Below are 20,843 nucleotides of genomic sequence, written 5' to 3'. Positions count from 1 at the left end.
TAACAATCTGATAGAGGGCTTTTAGACAATGGGATTAACAAAGAGAAGAGATAACAATCGTTTTTTGAAATGGTAGTAATTATCAATAGAATATCTTAACATAATTTCAACACAGTTTAAGGCCAGGACATTGGGTTCTCCATGACCATGGATTCTAACATTTGGCAATTTAAACTAAGATTTAAAAGAAAACATTTTGAAATGAACTGATTTATTTTAACAAAGTTTACATTTGTACATTCAAAGTTATTTGTTAATTCTTCAATGAAGGTGAGTGCTCAGTGAAATGTCTGAATCAAAATAGTCTATTATGTCTAATTTACAGGCGACTAACCCTTACCCTGACTCTAGAGATACGAGTTCTCACAGAAAAAAAATGAAAATGTCATAGCATGATAAAGACTGTTTTACTCTTCTCTAGGTGCTGAAATGGAACAAATATGTTTGATCCTTTTGCTTTTAAGTAAGGCATTATCAGTTGGAGCACAGTTCAATGGATACAACTGTGATGCCAACTTCCACAGCCGCTTCCCTGGTGAGGAAATCATAGACAATATATTCACAAAACTCAATGTACAGTACCACCTGCTTGTTGAAATTAGACTATAGCCTATGCATGATAACTGTAATAGTAGTGTATGTTTCCTTTTCTCACAGCGGAGAGGGACATCAGTGTGTACTGTGGGGTGCAGACCATCACCCTCAAGATTAACTTTTGCCCAGTGCTGTTTTCCGGCTACACCGATACTGACCTGGCCCTCAACGGTCGCCATGGAGATGCCCACTGCCGGGGCTTCATCAACAACAACACCTTCCCGACCGTGGTCCTCTTCAGTATCAGCCTAGCCACTCTGGAGACGTGTGGCAATGCTCTAGTGGTAAGACGCCGTAATGCTAGAACTCACTTGTTTGAACCATGTATAATTAATTTAAAGTGCCTTCTACACAACTTGGTTAAACAGGGAAATCTTATTAAGACCTGAGTCTCTTTTACAGAAGAGCCCTGTTAGTTACCTAAAAGCCATACATATATCCAGAATGTATTTCACAAAGATGCTATAGTGCTTTCACAATACCTTACACACAAGTGGCACATACTTTAGACAATTGATATCTGTCACAATAACAACACCACAGATCACATTGTGACTGAGCCTGAAACCTCCTGAAAGCTCTTTAACCATAGTAACGTCTCTCACTATTAGGACTAAGATTAGATCTGTAAAGTCCATGTTTTGACAACCTGGATTCAGCTTCCGTGGGACAGAGGTTCAGTAATTGGTGTAGTGGTAGTGGGGAGAATAAAGACCAGCCGAGGTAATTGTTTGTTCCTGGAAAGAGTTGTTTAAAGCTGGAGAGACCAGATAGGATCCTTTGCTAAGTTGGCTTTCTTTCCCCGTTTCGCTGACTGACGAGTCGTACTGTTGGGTGGTTCTTAGGTGGCTGATGCCGTGATAAGGGGGGGATCGAGTTGGGGATTAGCAAGATGTGGGTGCATTAGCTCAATAGCATGGGTGATGTTATCGACATGGGCCGTCTCTGCTGATGGGACCTCAGCTATCATAATGGTGGGTATTGGGTGGGGATGGTATTCACCACTGGTTTGGTTTGCAGGTTTCCACAGCTCAGGGACCTAATGCTTATGGGAACCTGTCACTGGTGCAAATTGGGAACGTATCAGGGTACATTGATACGCCTGATCCCCCAACTATCATAAGCTACCTGCCGGGTCTGCTCTACAAATTCAGCTGCAGCTACCCTCTGGAGTACTTGGTAAACAACACACAACTGGCCTCGTAAGTGCTTCCAAAATGGCATTTCACACATTTCCATAATGACTGCTATCCATTCACATATGTCATGTTGTATATGTATATTTAGGACACTGAAAAAATACAATGTAGATTAAGCATATTGAGAGGGCATTGGGATCAAATTTATATTCTAAAAGAGAATTAAATTGACATATCAAGACATCATATCAATATCACTGACATATCAAGATAACTGAAACTAAACATGGAAAAACATTTTGTAAATGTATCTCATAATGTTGGGTATAAATCAGGCAATAAAATATGTTTAACATAACTGCCTAATTGCCTTGTTTATTCAAGGTCAGCTGCTGCAATATCAGTGAAAGACAGCAACGGTACTTTTGTGAGCACTTTGAGTCTACTGCTTTACAACGTAAGTTATTATAAAAGTCATAATTCAGCAGTCATTGCATTTACTCTTTGATGCACCCTTAGATAGTTAAAGCATTTGCATCTGTTACAGTGGAGAGAAAGTAGAACATGGTGGAAAGACCATTAGCAATAGACTTGTTCCCATACAGCTTTAAAAGTTTTAGGAAGCCTGATTATCGTATGGTTATGATTTAGTTCATATGGTTATGATGAGTTCTATATTAGCCAGTTGTGTACAGTATTGAGGAGTTTTCATGATATGGAACACATGATATGGAACACATGATATGGAACACAAGGCTGGAAATATGCCAGCTGGGGTGAATTACTGGGGTAGTATATATAGTTACAGGATATATTATATAGAAAAGAGAAGTGCATAAATTATTATTTACTTTATTTAGTAATGGAGCAGATTTTTGTCAATTTGAATTTAGTAAATGTTAATACTAGCTACTATGATATCACAGCGGATTATTTTTGTTTTGTTTGTAAAGGACTCGTCGTACGCTTGAATTTAGTAAATGTTAAAACTAGCTACTATGATATCACAGCTGATTCTTTTTGTTTTGTTTGTAAAGGACTCGTCGTACGCTCAGCAGCTGTCCATCCCCATGGCGGGGCTCACACTGAAGACACGTGTGTTTGCAGCGGTCAAAGCAACCAATCTGGATAGGAGGTAACCTATCAGCTAATAATTTAACAACTAGACAGTATGCAAGTCACATGACCTTTGCTGAGAGAACCAAGCTATCTGAAAGATCACTTACTGGTACACATACAGCGCCCTCCATAAGTATTGGAAAGAGGAAGCATTTTGTCTTCTTTTAGCTCTATACTCCAACAGTTTGCATTTGAAATTACTATAGAAATTATTATGGGGTCAAAGTAGAGATTATCAGCTTTAATGTGTTTAATGTGTCTCAGCTTTCAATGTTGGTTTTTTTCAGATTGGGTTCACCATTTAGAAAGTACAACATTTTTTAAACATACTCCCCCTATTTTAGGGCTCCAAGACGATTGGAAAAAATCATATAATGTCCAAATAAAGGACTCATATTTAGTATTTGGTCGACAATCCTTTGCATGCAATAACTGCCTGAAGTCTGCGACCCATTGACCCCACCACATTTGAGATAGAAGCATGAGTCTGAAGATTGACTTGGTCAAGAACTTTCCGCTTTTTGGCCCTGAAAAACTCTCTAGTCGCTATGGCAGTATGTTTGGGGTCATTGTCTTACTGTATGATGAAGCGGCATCCAATGAATTTGGAGGCATTTCCTTGTACTCGAGCAGACAAGATATTTCTGTACACTTCAGAATACATTCTGCTGCTGCTGTCAGCAGCAACATCATCAATTAAGACAAGTTAGCCAGTTCTTGTGGCAGCTATACATGCCCAAACCAAAGCACCCCTCCACATGGTGACGAGGTAGTATGCTGTACATCATGGGCAGATCCTTTTTAGATACTTTTTAGCAAACTGTAACCTGACCATTTTGAGGATAGCTAGTGGTTTGCACCTTGCAGTGAAGCCTCTGTAGTTCAGCTGGTGACATATTCTGCGAATGGTAGTCTTTGATACATTCACGCCTCCCTCCTGGAGAGTGTTCCTGATCTGTGGGACTGTTTGGGAGTTTTTCTTAGTTATGGTGAGCATTCTTCGGTAATCCACTGTAGAAGTCTTCCTTGGTCTACGAGCCCATTTGCAATTGCTGAGCTCACCAGTGCTATTTTTCTTTTTTAATTATGTTACACAATGTCGATTTTGTTAAGTCTAAGGTTTTGGCTATGTTTCTGATAGATATTTCAGCCTCATAATGGCTTCCTTGACTTTCATTGACGTCTCTTTGGTCCTCATATTGACAGACACCAAAATCGCAGACTATCGCAGGCAAAAGCAAAGCCTAGAATCACTACTAGACATTGACAGCTCGAATGCTGAGAATCTCTACTTTCACCTCATACTAATTGTTTGATTTCAAATCCAAACTGTTGGACTATAGAGCTAAAAGAAGACAAAATGTTTTCTTTTATGGAGGGCACTGTAATACATACTCACTAACAGAAGCTAAATGTGTCTATTTGAAACTCCCAAGAGTAGCCTAATGGAGACATGGAAAAATTATTGTAGTTGTATGTGTCCATGTACAAATTGTACGGCCTCTACAAACGCAATACAGAACAATTATAAAACGGTGAATCAATGCAGCGTTGATTGAAAATTCCATCTCAGTGCATCTACTATTTCTGCATTTACAAAAACAATATATATGAAGACACATAATACCACTACACAATATGAGTCAATCCCAGTGGCCAACATTTGGGCCTACAGTGGGTCAGATAGATTCTACATGTAACACAGATGTCACCTTTACTCAACTGAAAAAATGTCACATGATCATTTTTTGTTTTTTATCTGCTGTTGACCAATTAAACAGTTCACAGAGCATAGTGACTCTTGAAATAGAACAGAAATTAAAGAAAACACAAGATTAAGCTGTTAACTGTGTCACTTTCTATTTACCTGAGAAACGCCCTTCTGACTTACTATCCCTGTCGATGACACATGATAAGACAAGCACTATGGCTAAGAGAGCTAACATTTAGTGACTCAATGCTAGCTTTGTTGAACATTTTTTATTATTCTAATAACCCAAAACTATGACTTTCCTCCACAACTAAAATAGATGGAATGTTTTGATGGATTACTGTTACACCACAGCTTCTGGGAACCCAAATGATGAGCTGCGCTATGACCTTTTCTTTAGGTAATGCTGCATTTCTCTCTGAGACATTTCTTTGAGAATAGTACCTTAGTGTGTGTTGTTGAACCCCTATCTGACGATTCTCCCTTTTTTCTCAAAAAACAGTTGTGACAAAGACCCCCAGACAACCGTCTTCGAGAATGGGAAGAGTCAAATGGGCCGGTTTGCCTTTGAGGTGTTCCGCTTTGTCAAGCACAAGAACCAGAAAATGTCCACTGTTTTTCTTCATTGTGTGACCAAGCTGTGTCGAGCTGACGACTGCCCCATGCTTATGCCGGTGAGGTTCCCACAGACAATCAGAGGTGTCTTCTAGCAATGCTTATTAAAAAAGACAATTCAGCTAAGATTAGACAATATGCAACATGGTCCCCAAAAGTAACCAATTGGTAGTTTGAACTGAAAGGAACATGTATTGTACAGTATGTATCTCAACACATCAATGTTTCTTCTCCAAAGATCTGTGGCAGTAGAAAGAAGAGAGATGTCTCTGAGGGGACGGAATCAAACTCTGCGTCTGGAAACGCTGTCATCACTGCTGGGCCTATTATCACAAGGAGTGGTATGCTATATATGAACAATAACGTCTGATTAGACAACACAATATACATTTTTTAATTTAATAAAGCTACCTATTGTCTTAAAGGGACAATCTCAGATTCAAACAACAACAAAACCACATAGTTTTGAGCTGTATGCCTCAATGCATTGATGGACAAGATAAGCACCATCTAATTTCCTGGTTATATTTCGCTTGCTTGTGTTTTTCATTCATTTGAGATAGAAGCAAATAGCTGGACCCACACAACCGATGGTGCTGAACGTAGACTAATCTTGTCATTAGATCAATTTTGAGGTCCAAACTTTCATTTTGGAGTGAACACTCTGTTTAAAATGGCCTTGTTATGTTTTACAGATGAAACACCGACCAATAACTCACAACTAGGTAAGCTCTCATGTAGTTCCTTTTATCCTGTCCAAACTTGTCATGTACAGTCTCATGATCAGGTTTCTCATGTAAAAAGATGTACTCAGTAACATTTATTCTCATGGAAATGGGAGAATGGTAGCACAATAAATCCAACTAAATGTTAAGATGATAATGTTGTGATAACACTCAATACTGCAGAGACTGTAATGTACTGTACTAAGTATGGATAGGATACAAATTTGTCAAGGATTGCTTTGATTGATCGTTGTTGTTGTTGTTGTTGTTGATTTTAGCGCAGCTAAATAGCCCTGTGTTTCGGATGAACACCGTGACCAGTGCACTCATCTCAGGCATCATCATCCTGGGCGTCATGAGCCTCTGCTTCTTCATCTTCTCCCTCACCCTCCTCAAGGGCAAGAGGGTCCCACCGACTGCCCTGTCAGGGGCCCGTAACCCTGCTTTCAACTGACTCCAACCCAAGACCCTGCTTCCAAAATCATGCCTCCCCTTGCCATGTGGACTCCACATAGCAAGGGAGAGAAGGTGTCACATGCACAGGTGTATGTGTTCATTTAGAGTGAAGAGCCCCAATTGTTAATTTAGATGTATGTTAACCGTACTGTATAATTTTTGTTAGCATAATACTCTAGGCGGGCGGTATCTTGAGTATATGTATTTCTTTGTATATTGTGCTTATTTTGTGGTTTTGTTTATACCCAGTGACAGACCTGAATATTGTTCTCTGCAGGTATTTAATTTACGATGTGGACTTGACCCAAATAGCTGGGTCAGACTTAACTTTAATTCAATACCTCAGCTACATGGCTTCCTCTTGCAGGGTGTAGGATCAATTACAAGAAATACATATAGTGCTTAATAAACTGGTCTGTTTAGCGGTTACATTACAAGGCGACATGCAAGCAGTGTCCCTTAAACAAAACTATAACAAAGGAGCTCTTGAAAATAAGAGACATTTTATTTGCAATAATTGGATTAAAATAAAGCAACTCAAAGGACCCTGGGGTTGGATTTCATCCATTCCTTAGAAGACAGACTAGCATGCTTATGGATGGTAATGAGTGAAAAGCTAACTTAAAGTAATAAACTAATAGACTAGTGGAAATGCATGTATAATGTTATTAATGTTGCTGACATTTACTAGGGATAGTATAATGATTATGACAAATCAACAAATAGAAATTAACTTGTACTAGAAAAATATTGTATGTAAGCAATGTGGCAATATGCTTGTTAATCATATTTGTATATTTACCCCTCCTTGTCAAGGTATTATTTTACCAAAGTACTTCATGTTAAACAAAAATGTCAACTGGTTTAAGTGTACCTCCTTCACCTCATTTGAGAATGTGTGTCTTGTAATGTCAACCATTGCATTATTTGACATGATTCTGTATAAAAACGTGTGCATATTGCAAATATTGCACTTTCACTTGTGATTCAAATTTGTACAGTGCAGTATTTTAAAATAAACACCTTACCAATTTCAGTTATTTTAAATGTCTCTTTTAGGTCCTCGTTAGCTGGCTTTCCGCAGCGAGGCTTATGCCGTGCATGCCAGTGCATGTGAAGGCCAATTGCTTTACCACAGTCACTCCCAGGTTTCAACAGGGCTTATTCCAGGCCTATACGGTGCTTAGAACTCTGGCTTTTAGCCTCCTCTACCCCCCTGATCTGTATAAGGCCGAACAGGGCTAGGGGCGTGGTTTAGAGCGAGGGTGTGCTTCAGTTGGCTAGCGAATTTGGGTGGCAAGCATAATCCAAATTAGCTTGCTGTAACTACACAATTGAAATGGATTTGAATAGTGCTTTTTACAGAAAATGTGTTGTGTTGCTAGTGTCTCCATAGTTTGCCACAATTGCAGAATGTACACAAACTGGAGATCATATAGGGCGGGACTAGAAATCCCAACTGATTCAAACACGGTTGTTCACTAGACTTGAAGCACCAGGCTTTGAGCACTAGCTGGCCGCTAGTAAGCCTTGGCATGCACTGGCACCGCTGTCGAAGAGCGGCTATTAATTCATTTGCTCAGACTGGCAGCTGTCTAAAATGGCTTGTCGATGTGTGCACATGCCTACATAGGTACTATTTGGAAAGAGACTGCGCATAGGCCTAATACCAAGCAGTAAATAGCGTTTTCCACAGCTGCATTAGTTAAGGGTGTATACATGTTCAGAAAAGGATACACTGCACACTGCTCAGTAGGAGTCCAAAAAGGCTCTTTAAAATAATGCAGAGATTGCAAAAATGCAAGTGATTTAATTAATGTGCTCCAACAAAGCATAGTGATACAAGAAATAAATACCGACCAGTTTTGGTCATGCAACCATCATCAGTACAAGAGATACAATGGCACTATTAGCAGGTAGATATAGGAACATCACAGGTAGGCTATATTCAATCAGTCTATTACAATCAGGTGCATAAGGCGAACTAGTCCCGGAGACACTCGGTCACGGCTTTTCACTGTCCTGACGCCCCGCTGGTGGAATGAGCTTCCCACTACTATCAGGACTGCAGAATCACTACCGATCTTCCGCCGTAGATTGAAAACCCATCTCTTCAGGCTACATCTTAACAGTCCCTCCTAAAGACCTCTTCACCCCCACTACCCCCCCTGTACTAACCCTACCCTAGAGACCTCTTCACCCCCACTACCCCCCTGTACAAGTTCTCTCCTATATATAAATAAATAAATAAATAAATAAATAAATAAATAAATAAATAAATAAATAAATAAATAAATAAATAAATAAATAAATAAAGGCTTCTGGCATTACCACTGCCAATGGCCCCTGGTATGAGCATTGATTACTTTGTCTTATGATGTCTGTTGGATAGATGATTCACTTACATATTTATATATATATAACATGAGTTTCGAGGGCTAAAACATCTTTAACAGCTGAGGGCTGTTAAATATCAAGGCATTAAACCTTTCGCTTAAAACGTTATACAGAAATTATGCCCATTTTGAGTGGAGTCACACAGACTTCGCTACAATTCAAATTGCATCCTCCAGAAAAGACAGAACAAATATTACAGCAAATAATATGACTAAATTCCGATATACTGATAGAGAAAAGAATGGTGAATGTATAAGGGTATTTTTTTTATTAATGACATTGTGAACAAGGATGGTAAAATCAGGTCACACAAGCAACTAACAAAAGTGTATGGAGGTGTAAGGCAATGATGGGATATTGTAAGTGTCTATATGAGTGAGTGTATACAATGTATAAGTATTGGAAAGAGGAAGCATTTTGTCTTATTTTAGCTCAATACTCCAACAGTTTAGATTTGAAATTAAACATTTACTATGAGGTTAAATTAGAGATTTTTTAATTCAATGTTTTCTTTTTTTCCAGATTTGTTTCACCATTTCGAAATTGCAACCCTTTTTATACATAGTCCCCCTATTTCATGGCACCCAAAGTATTGGAAAATTGGCTTGACAGGTGTTTCTGGTTAGTCATGTGTGTTCTGTCCCATCATTTGTGCAGGCATAAGAGAGCTGGCAATGTCTAGTATTGATTCTAGGCTTTGCATTTGCCTTTGGAGTCTGCTACTGGTGTCTGTCAACATGACATCAATGAAAGTCAAGGAAGCCATTATGAGGCTGAAATAATATGCAAACCACTATTTATCCTAAAAAAGGATGGGCAGGTTACAGTTTACTAAAAAGTACCTAAAATGCCTGCAGAGGTTTGGAAAACGGTCTTGTGGGCAGATCAGACGAATATTATCATGTGCCAGAGTGATTGCAAGAGGAAAATTTGGAGAAAAAATAATCTGCCCAAGATTTACAGCATACCACCTCATCTGTGAAACATGATGGAGGGGTTACTATGGTTTGGGCATGTATAGCTGCCACAAGAACTGGCTAACTTGTCTTAATTGATGACAAATAACAGAATGTATTCTGAAGTGTACAGAAACATCTTGTCTGCTTAAGTGCCTCCAAATACATTGCATGGAGCTTCATCATACAGTAAGACAATGACCCCAAACATAGCATATGTTTAGCCATAGCAATTAGGCAGTTTTTCAGGGCCAAAAAGTGGAAAGTTCCTGACTGGCCAAGTAATCTTCAGATTTAAATCCAATTATGCATTTCATTTCCTGATGACAAACAACAACTGAAGATGGCTGAAGGACAGACCTGGCAGAGAATCACCAGAGAATATACCCAGCGTCTTGTGGGGTCAATGGGTCGTCAGGCAGTTATTGCATGCAAGGATTGTCGACCAAATACTAAACATGAGTACTTTATTTAGACATTATATGATTTTTCCCAATACTTTTGGAGCCCTGAAATAGGTGGAGTAAATAGGGGGAATAGAAAAAAAGCAAAACATTGAATTAAAGCTAAGTCTCTACTTTTACACTATAGTTACTGTTTGATTTCAAGTCCACTGCTGGAGTATAGAGCTAAAAGAAGACAGCATGCTTCCTCTTTCCAGTACTTATGGAGGGCACTGTATGTGTATGTGTGTATATTATCTGTATCTTGCCATGTGAATAGTAAGTAGAATTGCGGTTGTTATTTTCTTTTCCTCCAATTAGGGGAGGGTTGGGGCAGGGGGAAAAAAAAGAAAGGGACTACAATGATGCAAGTTATGCTATCTGATATCATTTCAATTATATTTACCAATTTTCAAAGCTGATCTACCCCTAAAAAAAAGTCTGTCCTTGTTCATACTCCTTTCAGGGTATGGGGAAGGAACCAATTGTGACGTTGTCTTTTAACTATCCCTTTAAGTTACAATGTAAAACATTTTTAAGAACAGATGTCCTATTATGTTGGAGGGTCGATGTCCTATTATGTTGGGAAACAAATATATGAATATAGTAATTGTAATAACACCATATATTTGTGTCCGTTTTGGTTTCCAAGGAGATACAGTATTTCTTTTGAATATCTGGAACAATTATGTCCACACCTTGGCCCCTGTCATGATTCGGTAGGAACAAAGCTTTATCTCTTGCCATTGGCAAGATCATTTTGCAATGCAACATTGCAGTATCATCATACCCTTTTCATGTCACCTCTGAATAAAAATCAACAACACTGGCTGACATAATTTGATCCTGTTCCATGAGGATACACCTTTTCAAAGTTAAAACAAATATGGCATCAATATTATTCCAAAAACAAGTGGGACAATAGTCTTAAGAAAAAAGCATTGTTCATTAATTTCATTGGAATGCAAAATATTACATATTAATAATAGTACATATTTTCGTACCTCACAACTTTCCTTTTCACAAAAGGCAGAGGTGATGGATTCTGGATTTTTTTAAGTGGTGGAGCTGCTTTCAAAGAAAGACAAGCTTGCAAATTATGGAGATAAACATTCAACCCATGACTTTGCTCTACTACTCTATAGAAGAGTCTTTCAGCCAGGAAACTTTCATAACAATGGGGCAATAAATATACTAGGCAATATCACTCTGAAATCTGATCCTCTTGCCCTAAGTGAAAGCAGATACTGTAAATCCTTGTGAAAGGAGTCTTGGGGTTTCAATTTACCCATGATAAACCCTTTCTGTTTTAAGGGAGAAAGTGAGAGGGAGCATCCAACTCAACACACGCATGACAAAGCACACAAATTTGGAGAAGCCAGAGGTCATTGGGCGACACCACCAGTCAGTCTGTGTCTCTGTTTCCCAAGTCTGGCACCACTTACTACACCGCAGGCTCTAAACTGTAAAAAGAACGAGAACAAACGACACAAGGTGATTAGTGTACAGATTACATTAAATCTCCATCATCATTGAATAATCTGGTGGCCTTTCCCCCCACTTATTTATTGTTGTTTCATTTTAATAGCACCCTTCTTAACATAGACAGATTGGTAAAGCAGATAAAAAAAAGTCAGTTCTCCCCATGTCCCACCTTAAGCAGAGGATGGGGATGCACATTAGAGGAAGCCAGGTTTCAGAACAATCTTTTCTGTCTGGTCCACCCTTGTGAGGGATATCCTATCTCCACCCTATGTGGTATGACGTTGGCCAATAAAAGTGACACTCTCAAGGTGTTTTTTTAATGGGTGTGGGGATTTTGTAATTAGCCTATTCACAGATCTCAGATTAATAAAATAATGCAGAAAGTGAAACATTGTTGTTCTTTTGGTCTGTTGGTTTGAAAGGTCCCAAATGTCAGGCTGTCCATCAGACAGTAACGCCCCACGATTATTTTCAGAGGAATTACCCAATGTGAGACCTCTCACGTGTTATGTCATTGTATGTCAAAAGATTAGATTTGATTATCACCTAAGAATCAGTTTATCCGTTGACTTTATTATCATTGTTAAGATTAGGCGATTCCAATGGGACATGCTGTACATATTTTGACTTACATCTGCAGGATGAAGGCCAAAGGGGCATTGTTGGGACTCAAACTCTCCTGAAAGAAAGTCATGAAAGTATTGTGTGCATTCCCCTGGGATTCAACACTCGCTTCATGAAGTCTCATTTTAGCATGTCAAGGGAACCCATATTTTAAACAGTCACAAAGGAACCAGGTCATTGTCTTTGACTCATCTCTGAAAACTCTCTGATGTGTTGGGTTTCATGAATCGCCCTAAGGGATGGTCCATGGCACCTCCAACACAATGGAATTGTTCGCATACAGTGAAGACGCCAAACTGCAATGACCTTGTTTCTGTCCAATCCCAAGTAGGAGCCCTGTCTATAAAAGCACCTCTATACATCCCCAAATAATCATAAGCAGGAGACAAGACAGCAAAGGAAAATCTTTGGGGCAGTCAAGGTGGATACCTGCCTGAAAACCGTTGCTCTTCGACTGCTACAAGAGGCTCCCAACTCATCTATGTGTTCATTTCAAGCTCCTCTTCTGGAACTTTTGTGTTGACTGACTTTTTCAAATGTATGTTTTTGCATCTGTAGATATGAGCATAGCAAGGAACACTGAAATGCATCTTCTCAGCGTTTTCCTTATGGCTGTTATGGTGGCCAAAAGCAGTCAATTAAGTGACTGTGAAACGACCTCCAGACGCCCAGGTATAAACATCTCTTTTGATTGTTGGTCTGCCTTAAAAAAAATACTATGATCTGTTTCTCAACAAATCAATTTCATTATGTGCACCTTATACAGTGGTTATGCAAAGGATGATATGAAAGTTCTCTGTTAAGATAACGACAGCGACTCCTTACTGTAGTAGAACATACAGACATCTTTTACACATATATTACACTACACACATTTCTCACACAGCTGGTTCTCAGACATGTCATTTGGCACTTTTATACACAAATATTTCCTGTGATATTTTAGAATGCATCTTTAACATAGATTGTACACTGTTGTTTCAGAATACACAGACATCTCAGTGGAATGTGGCACCAACTCTATCGGCCTGGCTATCCTTATCTGCCCCGTTATTTACACCGGCTACAATGAGTCCCTGCTTATTCTTAACCATATAATGGACGACCAATCCTGCAAGGGAACCTTGGATGAGAGCGTGATCCCACCTGTCCTGAGGTTTAACTTCCCCCTCAACATGACCAACTCTTGTGGCAGTAGATTTAGGGTAAGAGCTGGGCAGAATCTACAACTCTGGTGCTGGAGAGCTTGATCACTTGGTCAGTGATTGCATACAGTATGTTGTTGCTATAGGTACTTTGGTATATCTGAGCTACCATTGTGTGAAACAGGTCCCCCTCAGTTTCAACGGGCTTCTTTGTCAGAGGACATGTAGGGCCAGATCTCAGAATGCAAGTCTGTACCTGTTAATATGACGTTTTGCACATGTATGACCTTTGCATATGTGAGCACTGTTCAACAAGTTATATAGGTGCATATACAGTATATCAATGCACATTTTCAGGAAAATCTGTTGAAGACAGATTTGTGTTGATCATGTCCTTCCTTACACCCTCAGACAACCAGCTCTCCAGGCACAGGGATATATTCTGACTTCTCCAATATCCAGACAGTCAACGTCAGCGGTGTGGTCCAATCGCATGACACCACTATAGGGACGGTGACCTATAATGCAGAGCTGAAGTATTTCTACTCCTGCGCCTATCCTCTAGAGTACCTGATCAACAACACCCAGATTGATGTGTAAGCTCTTCCTACTATGGCATTTTGTCATGCAGCACTGCAATGGCAGCCGAATAACTGGCAAGGGATAATGAGTTTGTAAGGAGACATAGAATTGCATTATGTACAAATGTTGTTGTTGTCTATGAGCAACTAAGGAACTAAAATTAAGGCTTTTTTCAGTGCCAACTTTTAATATAAAGTGCAGTTACATTAAGTACAGCATACCTACATACACAAACAGCTCTTTTTGTCAACAGGCTTTGAGCTCCAGTACATTACCTAGCTAAATGTCTTTAAAGAGCGCTATGACTGGTCATATGGTGCCTGTGGGTCACCTCAGGTCTGCTGGGTGTCCTTTCTGACTTGAGTTACATTCAGTAGGGTGTAATGTTATAGAGTGTTCAGATGAAATGTATTCTGTAGAACAAACATGGCTTTCTATAGGTTGCTATCATTAAGTGTCACAACAGGCTGTATGAATGTTAAATTTGTCAGCTGGAGGGCAGGCTGCTAAATCAGCTGAGTAGTTGAGCATTATCAAACCACTTGACCAGCTAGCATGTTCCTTTCCATGTCATGTTGGTGGGTACGGTAGATACAGCTAGTTACAGTTACTGAGAAACTTACTTCATGTTTAATGCAAACCTTTACTGTTTGAAAAATAAACTTCAACTGTCAATAGACGATTTGTCAGTTATCACTGGCTGGTGCACATTTATGTCATATCACCTAAATATCAAATCATGTCGCTAATTATAATGGAAAGCAGTTTGATCAAGCAGGGTTTTTCATTAGTGTGGACGAGAGACGGTTGTCCTTGCCCTCCAACTGAAAATATGAATTTGATTATGACCTTTTTAATTATAACAACCTATAGATTAGGGACTCATGTCAGCTCCATTCAATATATTTCTATCTGTTGTGTTCAGAGCACTGTGCACCCATGAGTGTGACCCTGTTCTCCCATGAGTTTTTACCTGGACACACCCCGGGGACTATGTCTGATACCTAAGTGCATCTCTGGCTGTTGGAGCCTCTGCTTTCTCTCACTCAACTAACTCCCTCCCTCCTCCCCCCACCCCCAACTTTTCCCTCAGGTCTGCATCCTCCATTGCAGTGAATGACAAAAACGGAAGCTTCATCAGCACTTTGAGCATGAAGCTTTTCAGCGTAAGTCAGTGGCCAGCAGCCATGGAGCAGCCAATCTGAATTCACACACATGCAAAGTAATCACTAGGACCAGACTACAGACAAAAGACAGAAGACAGAGACAAACATACAGAGTGGCTAAACTATTTGCACCTTTTCATGCTCTACAGTAGTCACCATGGTCTCTAGGCTAACTCTTCAGGTTGTTACCAGTAGGTCTGTGATTTATTGTGAAATATAACTAAGCAAATTACTGTGATTTTTCACTGATTGATGTAGGCAACCTGTCTTCTGTTCTTCATACATCTCCATACTCCCCTTAGGATGACAAATACACTACGCCCATGGTCATTCCTCCACTGGGCATTGAGCTTAGGACTGACGTCTATGTGCAAGTCCAAGCCACCAACCTGACTGCCCAGTAAGACTACTAGCTATGCTAGACTTTCTTTGTAAAATTTCTAAAATTAGGAATTGTTCATGAGAGTTTATCTAGCTAACTTGTTGACTCTGTCTCGTGAAATACCACTTTGATGGTAATGATGCTATTCTACCTCAATAGGTACTTTGTGCTTCTGGACAGATGCTACGCCTCCACATCTCCTCATCCTACAAACTCTACTTTCTTCAACCTGTTTGTCGCGTAAGTCCTGTCCCCTCATCAAAGTCTCACTGGAGAAACATAGAGTAAGAGCAAATATTCTAGTGTGTATTCTTGGGATATTCTAGGTATCCAAATCCATTGTTCAAGTAGGCCCACTCTTAGGGATGTTCCATTTTTTTAAAATATTTTTTCAGAGGGGGATTCTGTCATAATCAGAGGTAGATTGGATGGTCTGCACAGCCTAATCTCAATAATCATTCATATGATATCGTACCTAAAGTAATGTACCTAGAAAACATAAAGATTTTAATGTGTGGGCAGCCAACCCCAATCTACCACCTACCAAAGCGTTCTTCCTTTTGTATCTACCTGCCAGTTGAAGTTGCCTGATTTGTGAAATCGTTATGTTTTCTGACTGCCCACACGTAAACATCTTTAGGTCTCTCTGACAGTACTTTACATATGATATAGTATGAAATGATTGACGAGATTCTGTTGGTCTGCAAGGTGTTTTAGACATATTTCCAGAATTAATGGGGCCCAAAATATGACAACTCAGTATCTAAAAAAGGCTGTTGGCTAATCAACAACAGCCAAGGTCAGGTCAAAACCAGAATTCTTTAAAGAATTTAAAGAACATCCCATTAAGAGATTTAAAGTCAACTTTAATCAAACTTGCCTAATAAAATGTAAAACTATCTACTGTAACTAACGGGTGTTGTTTTCAACAGCTGCTCCAGGGACCAGTTGACCACCATGTATGAGAATGGAGAGAGTCAACATGCCCGCTTCTCCTTCCCAGCCTTCCGCTTCATCGAGCAGCAGAATGAGGCCTTGTCCACCTACTACCTGCACTGCATCACCCGTCTCTGTGAGAAGAGCACCTGCAGTAACTTTAATGTAGGTTCACTCTGGTAACTCTGATTGTATTCCCCCTATGCAATATATTCAGCCAAGGATGAAAACAAACTGTGAAAAGTGATCACTTATGTATCACTTTTGAGCTCTTCATGCCAATTTCCAGATTCTGGAATAATCCCCTTTCTCTCTCTCTTCAACCACAGCAATGTAAGATATATCCAGCAACTGTAGATAAATAGTAGATATACATATAAATTACAAAAAACTACATTTGAAGTTAGATACTTAGAGTTGTCAAAAGCTGAAAAAGACGATTGAGCACTGTATCTCTAAATCTGACCTATGCTCTGACAGGGTTTTCCAGCACACTCAGTTTTGACTCCTGCTACAATAGCTTTGTTGGGCTACTGTACTTGAAACAACATAGGCTACAACACTTACTCTTCAGAGAGGTTTCAGAATGTTTTCAGAAGAATAGCCTATCTAGGTTTGCATTTGGTTGAAATAGGTTATGCACTCTAATGATAACATTACCATTTGTATTGCAAAGTAAAGATGTTCATGTGTAGGTTTAGGTTTAGCAGGAGTCTTTCTGGAAAACACTGTCAGTGCATAGGTCAGATTTAGAGCTCAATCAAATTTCCTGTATTTTTCTAACTTAAAACATTGTTTTTGGTATTTAATTTCCATATTTTTATGGTTCCATGGAAGGTCTGGTATTTGACACCAACAACAACTGCAGCTCTAAAGACTAACAATCCCAATTCCGCTCTTCTAACATAAATAGGGCCTATCTTTTATATCATAATATAAATTAACCATGATAAAATGTTAGTCATTTTCTTAAGCAGGATGCTATAGGCCAGAAATTATATCAGAACACACACACACACACACACACACACACACACACACACACACACACACACACACACACACACACACACACACACACACACACACACACACACACACACACACACACACACACACACACACCCATTAGCCTTCTTGATTAGCCCTCTTGATTGTGACCAGAAATAAAATCTCAAAAGGGAAAAGGATGCGAAGAGACATGTATTGATTGATCTATTTCCCAACCTAGTATGCTAATCCTATGAATTGGTACCAGGAGTTTAAATCTTGATCTTTTGAAATATTTCAAAAATGATTTCACATGTTTTCATAAACTAGGTTTATCGCAGGCCATTTTTTATTCAAAGGTTGCATTTATCCCGCAGCGGGATAGTTTGATTAAACACCCCGATATAGGCCTAAAGTGAGGAGTCATCTGTACTTACAAACTAGCGAACTACCAAGAAAAACAGCCCCATGGCCGCATGCTATAACCGGCTTCAAAATCTCTCTGCAGGATTGCCTCCCTGGTAACAACAGAAGGAGAAGGAGTGTAGAGGCCGGTCCACTCACCCAAGATGGAGTGACAGAGTCCACCACCCTCTCCACTTCCCTTCCTATTATCACCAAGGCTGAGAGTGGTAAGTGCTTCTTCTCTTGACCTCTCTCCATCTGCTCGAACCAGTGCTCTCCACCCCTGATCTTGGAGGGCCGCAATGTGCTGGCTTTTGTCCCAGCTCAGCACTACCACATCTGATTTAGCTTATCAATGTTGTTATAATTAGTTGAACCAGTGGTTTATTCATGGACTTATTCATATTCATAGCTTATTCATAAGCCACTTTTTCTTCTAAATAATATTAGCTTGCTTTCCACAGTGGGGCTTACGCCTTGCGTGCAAAGGCCAATTGCTTTACCACAGTCACTTCGGGACATCAACAGGACTTACACTGGGCCTATTCCGTGCTTTAAACTCGGGCTTTTATCCTCCTCTACCCCCTGGTCCTTATGAGGCCAAATGGGGTTAGGGGCGTGGTTAAGAGCGAGGGCGGAATATTCTTATCAACCAAGTTCTTTAGTTGGCGAGCGGACTTGGTGGGTGCAAACATAATCCAAGCTAGCTCGCTGTAACTCCACAAAGGTATTGATTTGAATAGCGGTTTTTACAAAGAAAATTGCCAAAACTGCTTAAGTTGCCAGAAACATTACATGATTTGTAATGTTTTGCTAGTGTCTCTGAGTTCGCCACCTCACGAAATGCAGAATGTAAACAAAATATACTACGGGGCAGGACTGGAAAGCCCAGCTGTGGAAATTCAAACAGGCTTGTTCACTTGGCTCGCAGCACCAGGCTTTGAGCACTAGCTGGCGGCTAGTAAACCTTGGCACGCACTGGCACTACTGTGAAGCAACTATTGTGTATTACGCTACATGCCATCCACTCTCTTATCTTCTCTCTAAGGAAATGAGTGTTTAGAAACCTATATGGTCTGTTATCACTCATGTTTTGAGCAGTCTCAGGTAGCATACTCATATAAGCGGTTGCGCAATAAGATAAGCCTACAATGTGTAAGTCATCATCATCATAGTGAAGTGGTGAAAACGGTTGAATGATTTTGTGACTTTTTTTTGTTGTTGCTAGCATTGTGACTGCCAACGGCCCCTGGTCCTAGCATAGATTTATTTTTCTTATGATGACTGATGGATAGATGATTCACTTCGACAAATGTATTTGACAAATGTTCCCCTGCATTTATGTCTTTCAGTTCTGACATCAAAAGAAGAAGGTGAGCTTCTATATCTTAGCTAAATGATAGTGTTCCGATCTTGTACGATTCTAAAAGACTAACAACATTGAGACATTGTCATGTTATTTCAATCTTCTCTCGGTTTTTGATTAAGGGATACACTTATCATTGGTTCCAATACTTTGGAATCTGTCTGTCTGTCTCTCTCTCTCTCTCTCTCTCTCTCTCTCACCCTCCCGTTACTGATCTGATATCAGTAGGGTCGCTTCATTGCTTTCACTGATCACTTACAGATCAGTTACTATCTCAAGGTAACTACTTACTTTTAAGAGTGTTTGGACAGTGCCATAGACCTCTTTTATTATGTCCTCTTCAGAGTAGCTCCAACACTTTGTGTCTCCTCTGGCCTGTTTACAGTACTGTCCAGCAGCGAAGGTGAATCTTCAGTGGGACTTGGAGTGGCTGTAGGCATCCTGACCCTGGCTGTCATCATCATGGTGGGCATGGCAGCTGTCTTCTACAGGCGACTCAAGCACAATTAAAAGGGGGCTGGCTAGGAAACTGCTTTGCTCGCACAAGCTTAAATCTGGGATTACTGGGCCCGGACGACACTGTCCCTTTAAAAGGTGTGTCTGCCTGGATGTCTTACAACTACTGGTGGAGGACTGAGCTCAGCTCAGCATTGCTGTCTTTTTCAGATTTGTCTAACTTTGGCAAGAATGAGATCTTTGTTTCATAGTTGTTCTTCAGAAATATCTGTCAGTCTGTCATAGCCATAATTGTCTTTACGTACTAAAAAGCCATATAGATGGGAACAGTGCATCCTTAGAACGTTTACATGAGGAGAGAATCACAGGCCTAGTTTTTTTTGTTGTTGTTCTTAATGCTAATGATAAACAAAAGCTGAAATGTTAATGCATATATGCACTTCAACCCCTCGATGAGACCGTGACAATGTAAGACAAATTCTAATGCAAAAAGTGTTTTACTGATTTAAAACAAAACCATCAAACTAAAGTGTTCATTCTGAAATCAATTGTGTCTATGTTTGTCATGAAAAAACAAAAGTTTCAGAATGCACACGTTATATGTGAAAGTATGTGGAGTGTTTTGTAAGTGTCAGTCACTTTCCACTTCAAAGTATTATTTTGTGTTATTTATGATATTTGTCTTATTTCTTTACGCTAATAAAATATTGGCACCTGCAGATCAGTATCAAGATGAGGGATCCCAGAATTTCTATTCATGGTACATTCCTATGAACCTGAAATTGAACCTTCACCTTTTAAATCAATCCACAGTATGTCCACACTCACGGCATAATGAAGATCATCTTTGGTGTTTTTTTTAACATATTCATTTACAGTTAATACATAAATGGCCAGGAAAAACGAAGCTATTCAGGTGGGGATGTAAAAAGTAAGGATAGCAATAAGCTGGTTATTGTTTTCTCAGTTATTTTCTCAAGTCTCAGTTGTATATATTCAAATGCATGCCTCTTTGCCATTAAAGCTTGCAGGAACAAGAACCAAATCCATTGTCTTCATGAGTGGCTTCCTTATTTCTTTTCTCCCTTCAGAGTGATGATTTGAGGAGTGGCTATAGAGGACCATGTGACCTCACCTGACCAGGACAAACT

The 20,843-nt window shown here is 39.6% G+C and overlaps 2 protein-coding genes across 2 annotated transcripts; both read left to right on the top strand.

The window, feature by feature from the left end:
* Window positions 1-426: 426 nt before the first annotated feature.
* zpld1a (zona pellucida-like domain containing 1a) lies at window positions 427-6,357 on the top strand (the record flags this gene model as incomplete). Its single annotated transcript, XM_083665553.1, has 10 exons — window positions 427-535; window positions 658-878; window positions 1,615-1,796; window positions 2,118-2,190; window positions 2,771-2,868; window positions 4,883-4,963; window positions 5,066-5,237; window positions 5,417-5,519; window positions 5,874-5,903; window positions 6,182-6,357. Exons 1-10 carry the CDS (start codon window positions 430-432, stop codon window positions 6,355-6,357), a joined length of 1,242 nt encoding a protein of 413 aa, XP_083521679.1. The 5' UTR covers window positions 427-429.
* A 6,515-nt stretch (window positions 6,358-12,872) lies between these two features.
* On the top strand, window positions 12,873-19,746 carry LOC310801170 (zona pellucida-like domain-containing protein 1; the record flags this gene model as incomplete). Its single annotated transcript, XM_083665165.1, has 9 exons — window positions 12,873-12,936; window positions 13,249-13,469; window positions 13,821-14,005; window positions 15,085-15,157; window positions 15,460-15,557; window positions 15,699-15,779; window positions 16,472-16,640; window positions 17,974-18,097; window positions 19,622-19,746. The coding sequence occupies 9 exons, from the start codon at window positions 12,873-12,875 to the stop codon at window positions 19,744-19,746; spliced, it is 1,140 nt and encodes a 379-aa protein (XP_083521291.1).
* Between the last annotated feature and the right edge of the window lie 1,097 nt (window positions 19,747-20,843).

The sequence above is a fragment of the Argentina silus genome (genome assembly GCF_951799395.1).
Source record: "Argentina silus genome assembly, chromosome: 2".
Classification (NCBI taxonomy): Eukaryota; Metazoa; Chordata; class Actinopteri; order Argentiniformes; family Argentinidae; genus Argentina; species Argentina silus.
This window is presented reverse-complemented; position numbering and strand designations above follow the sequence as displayed.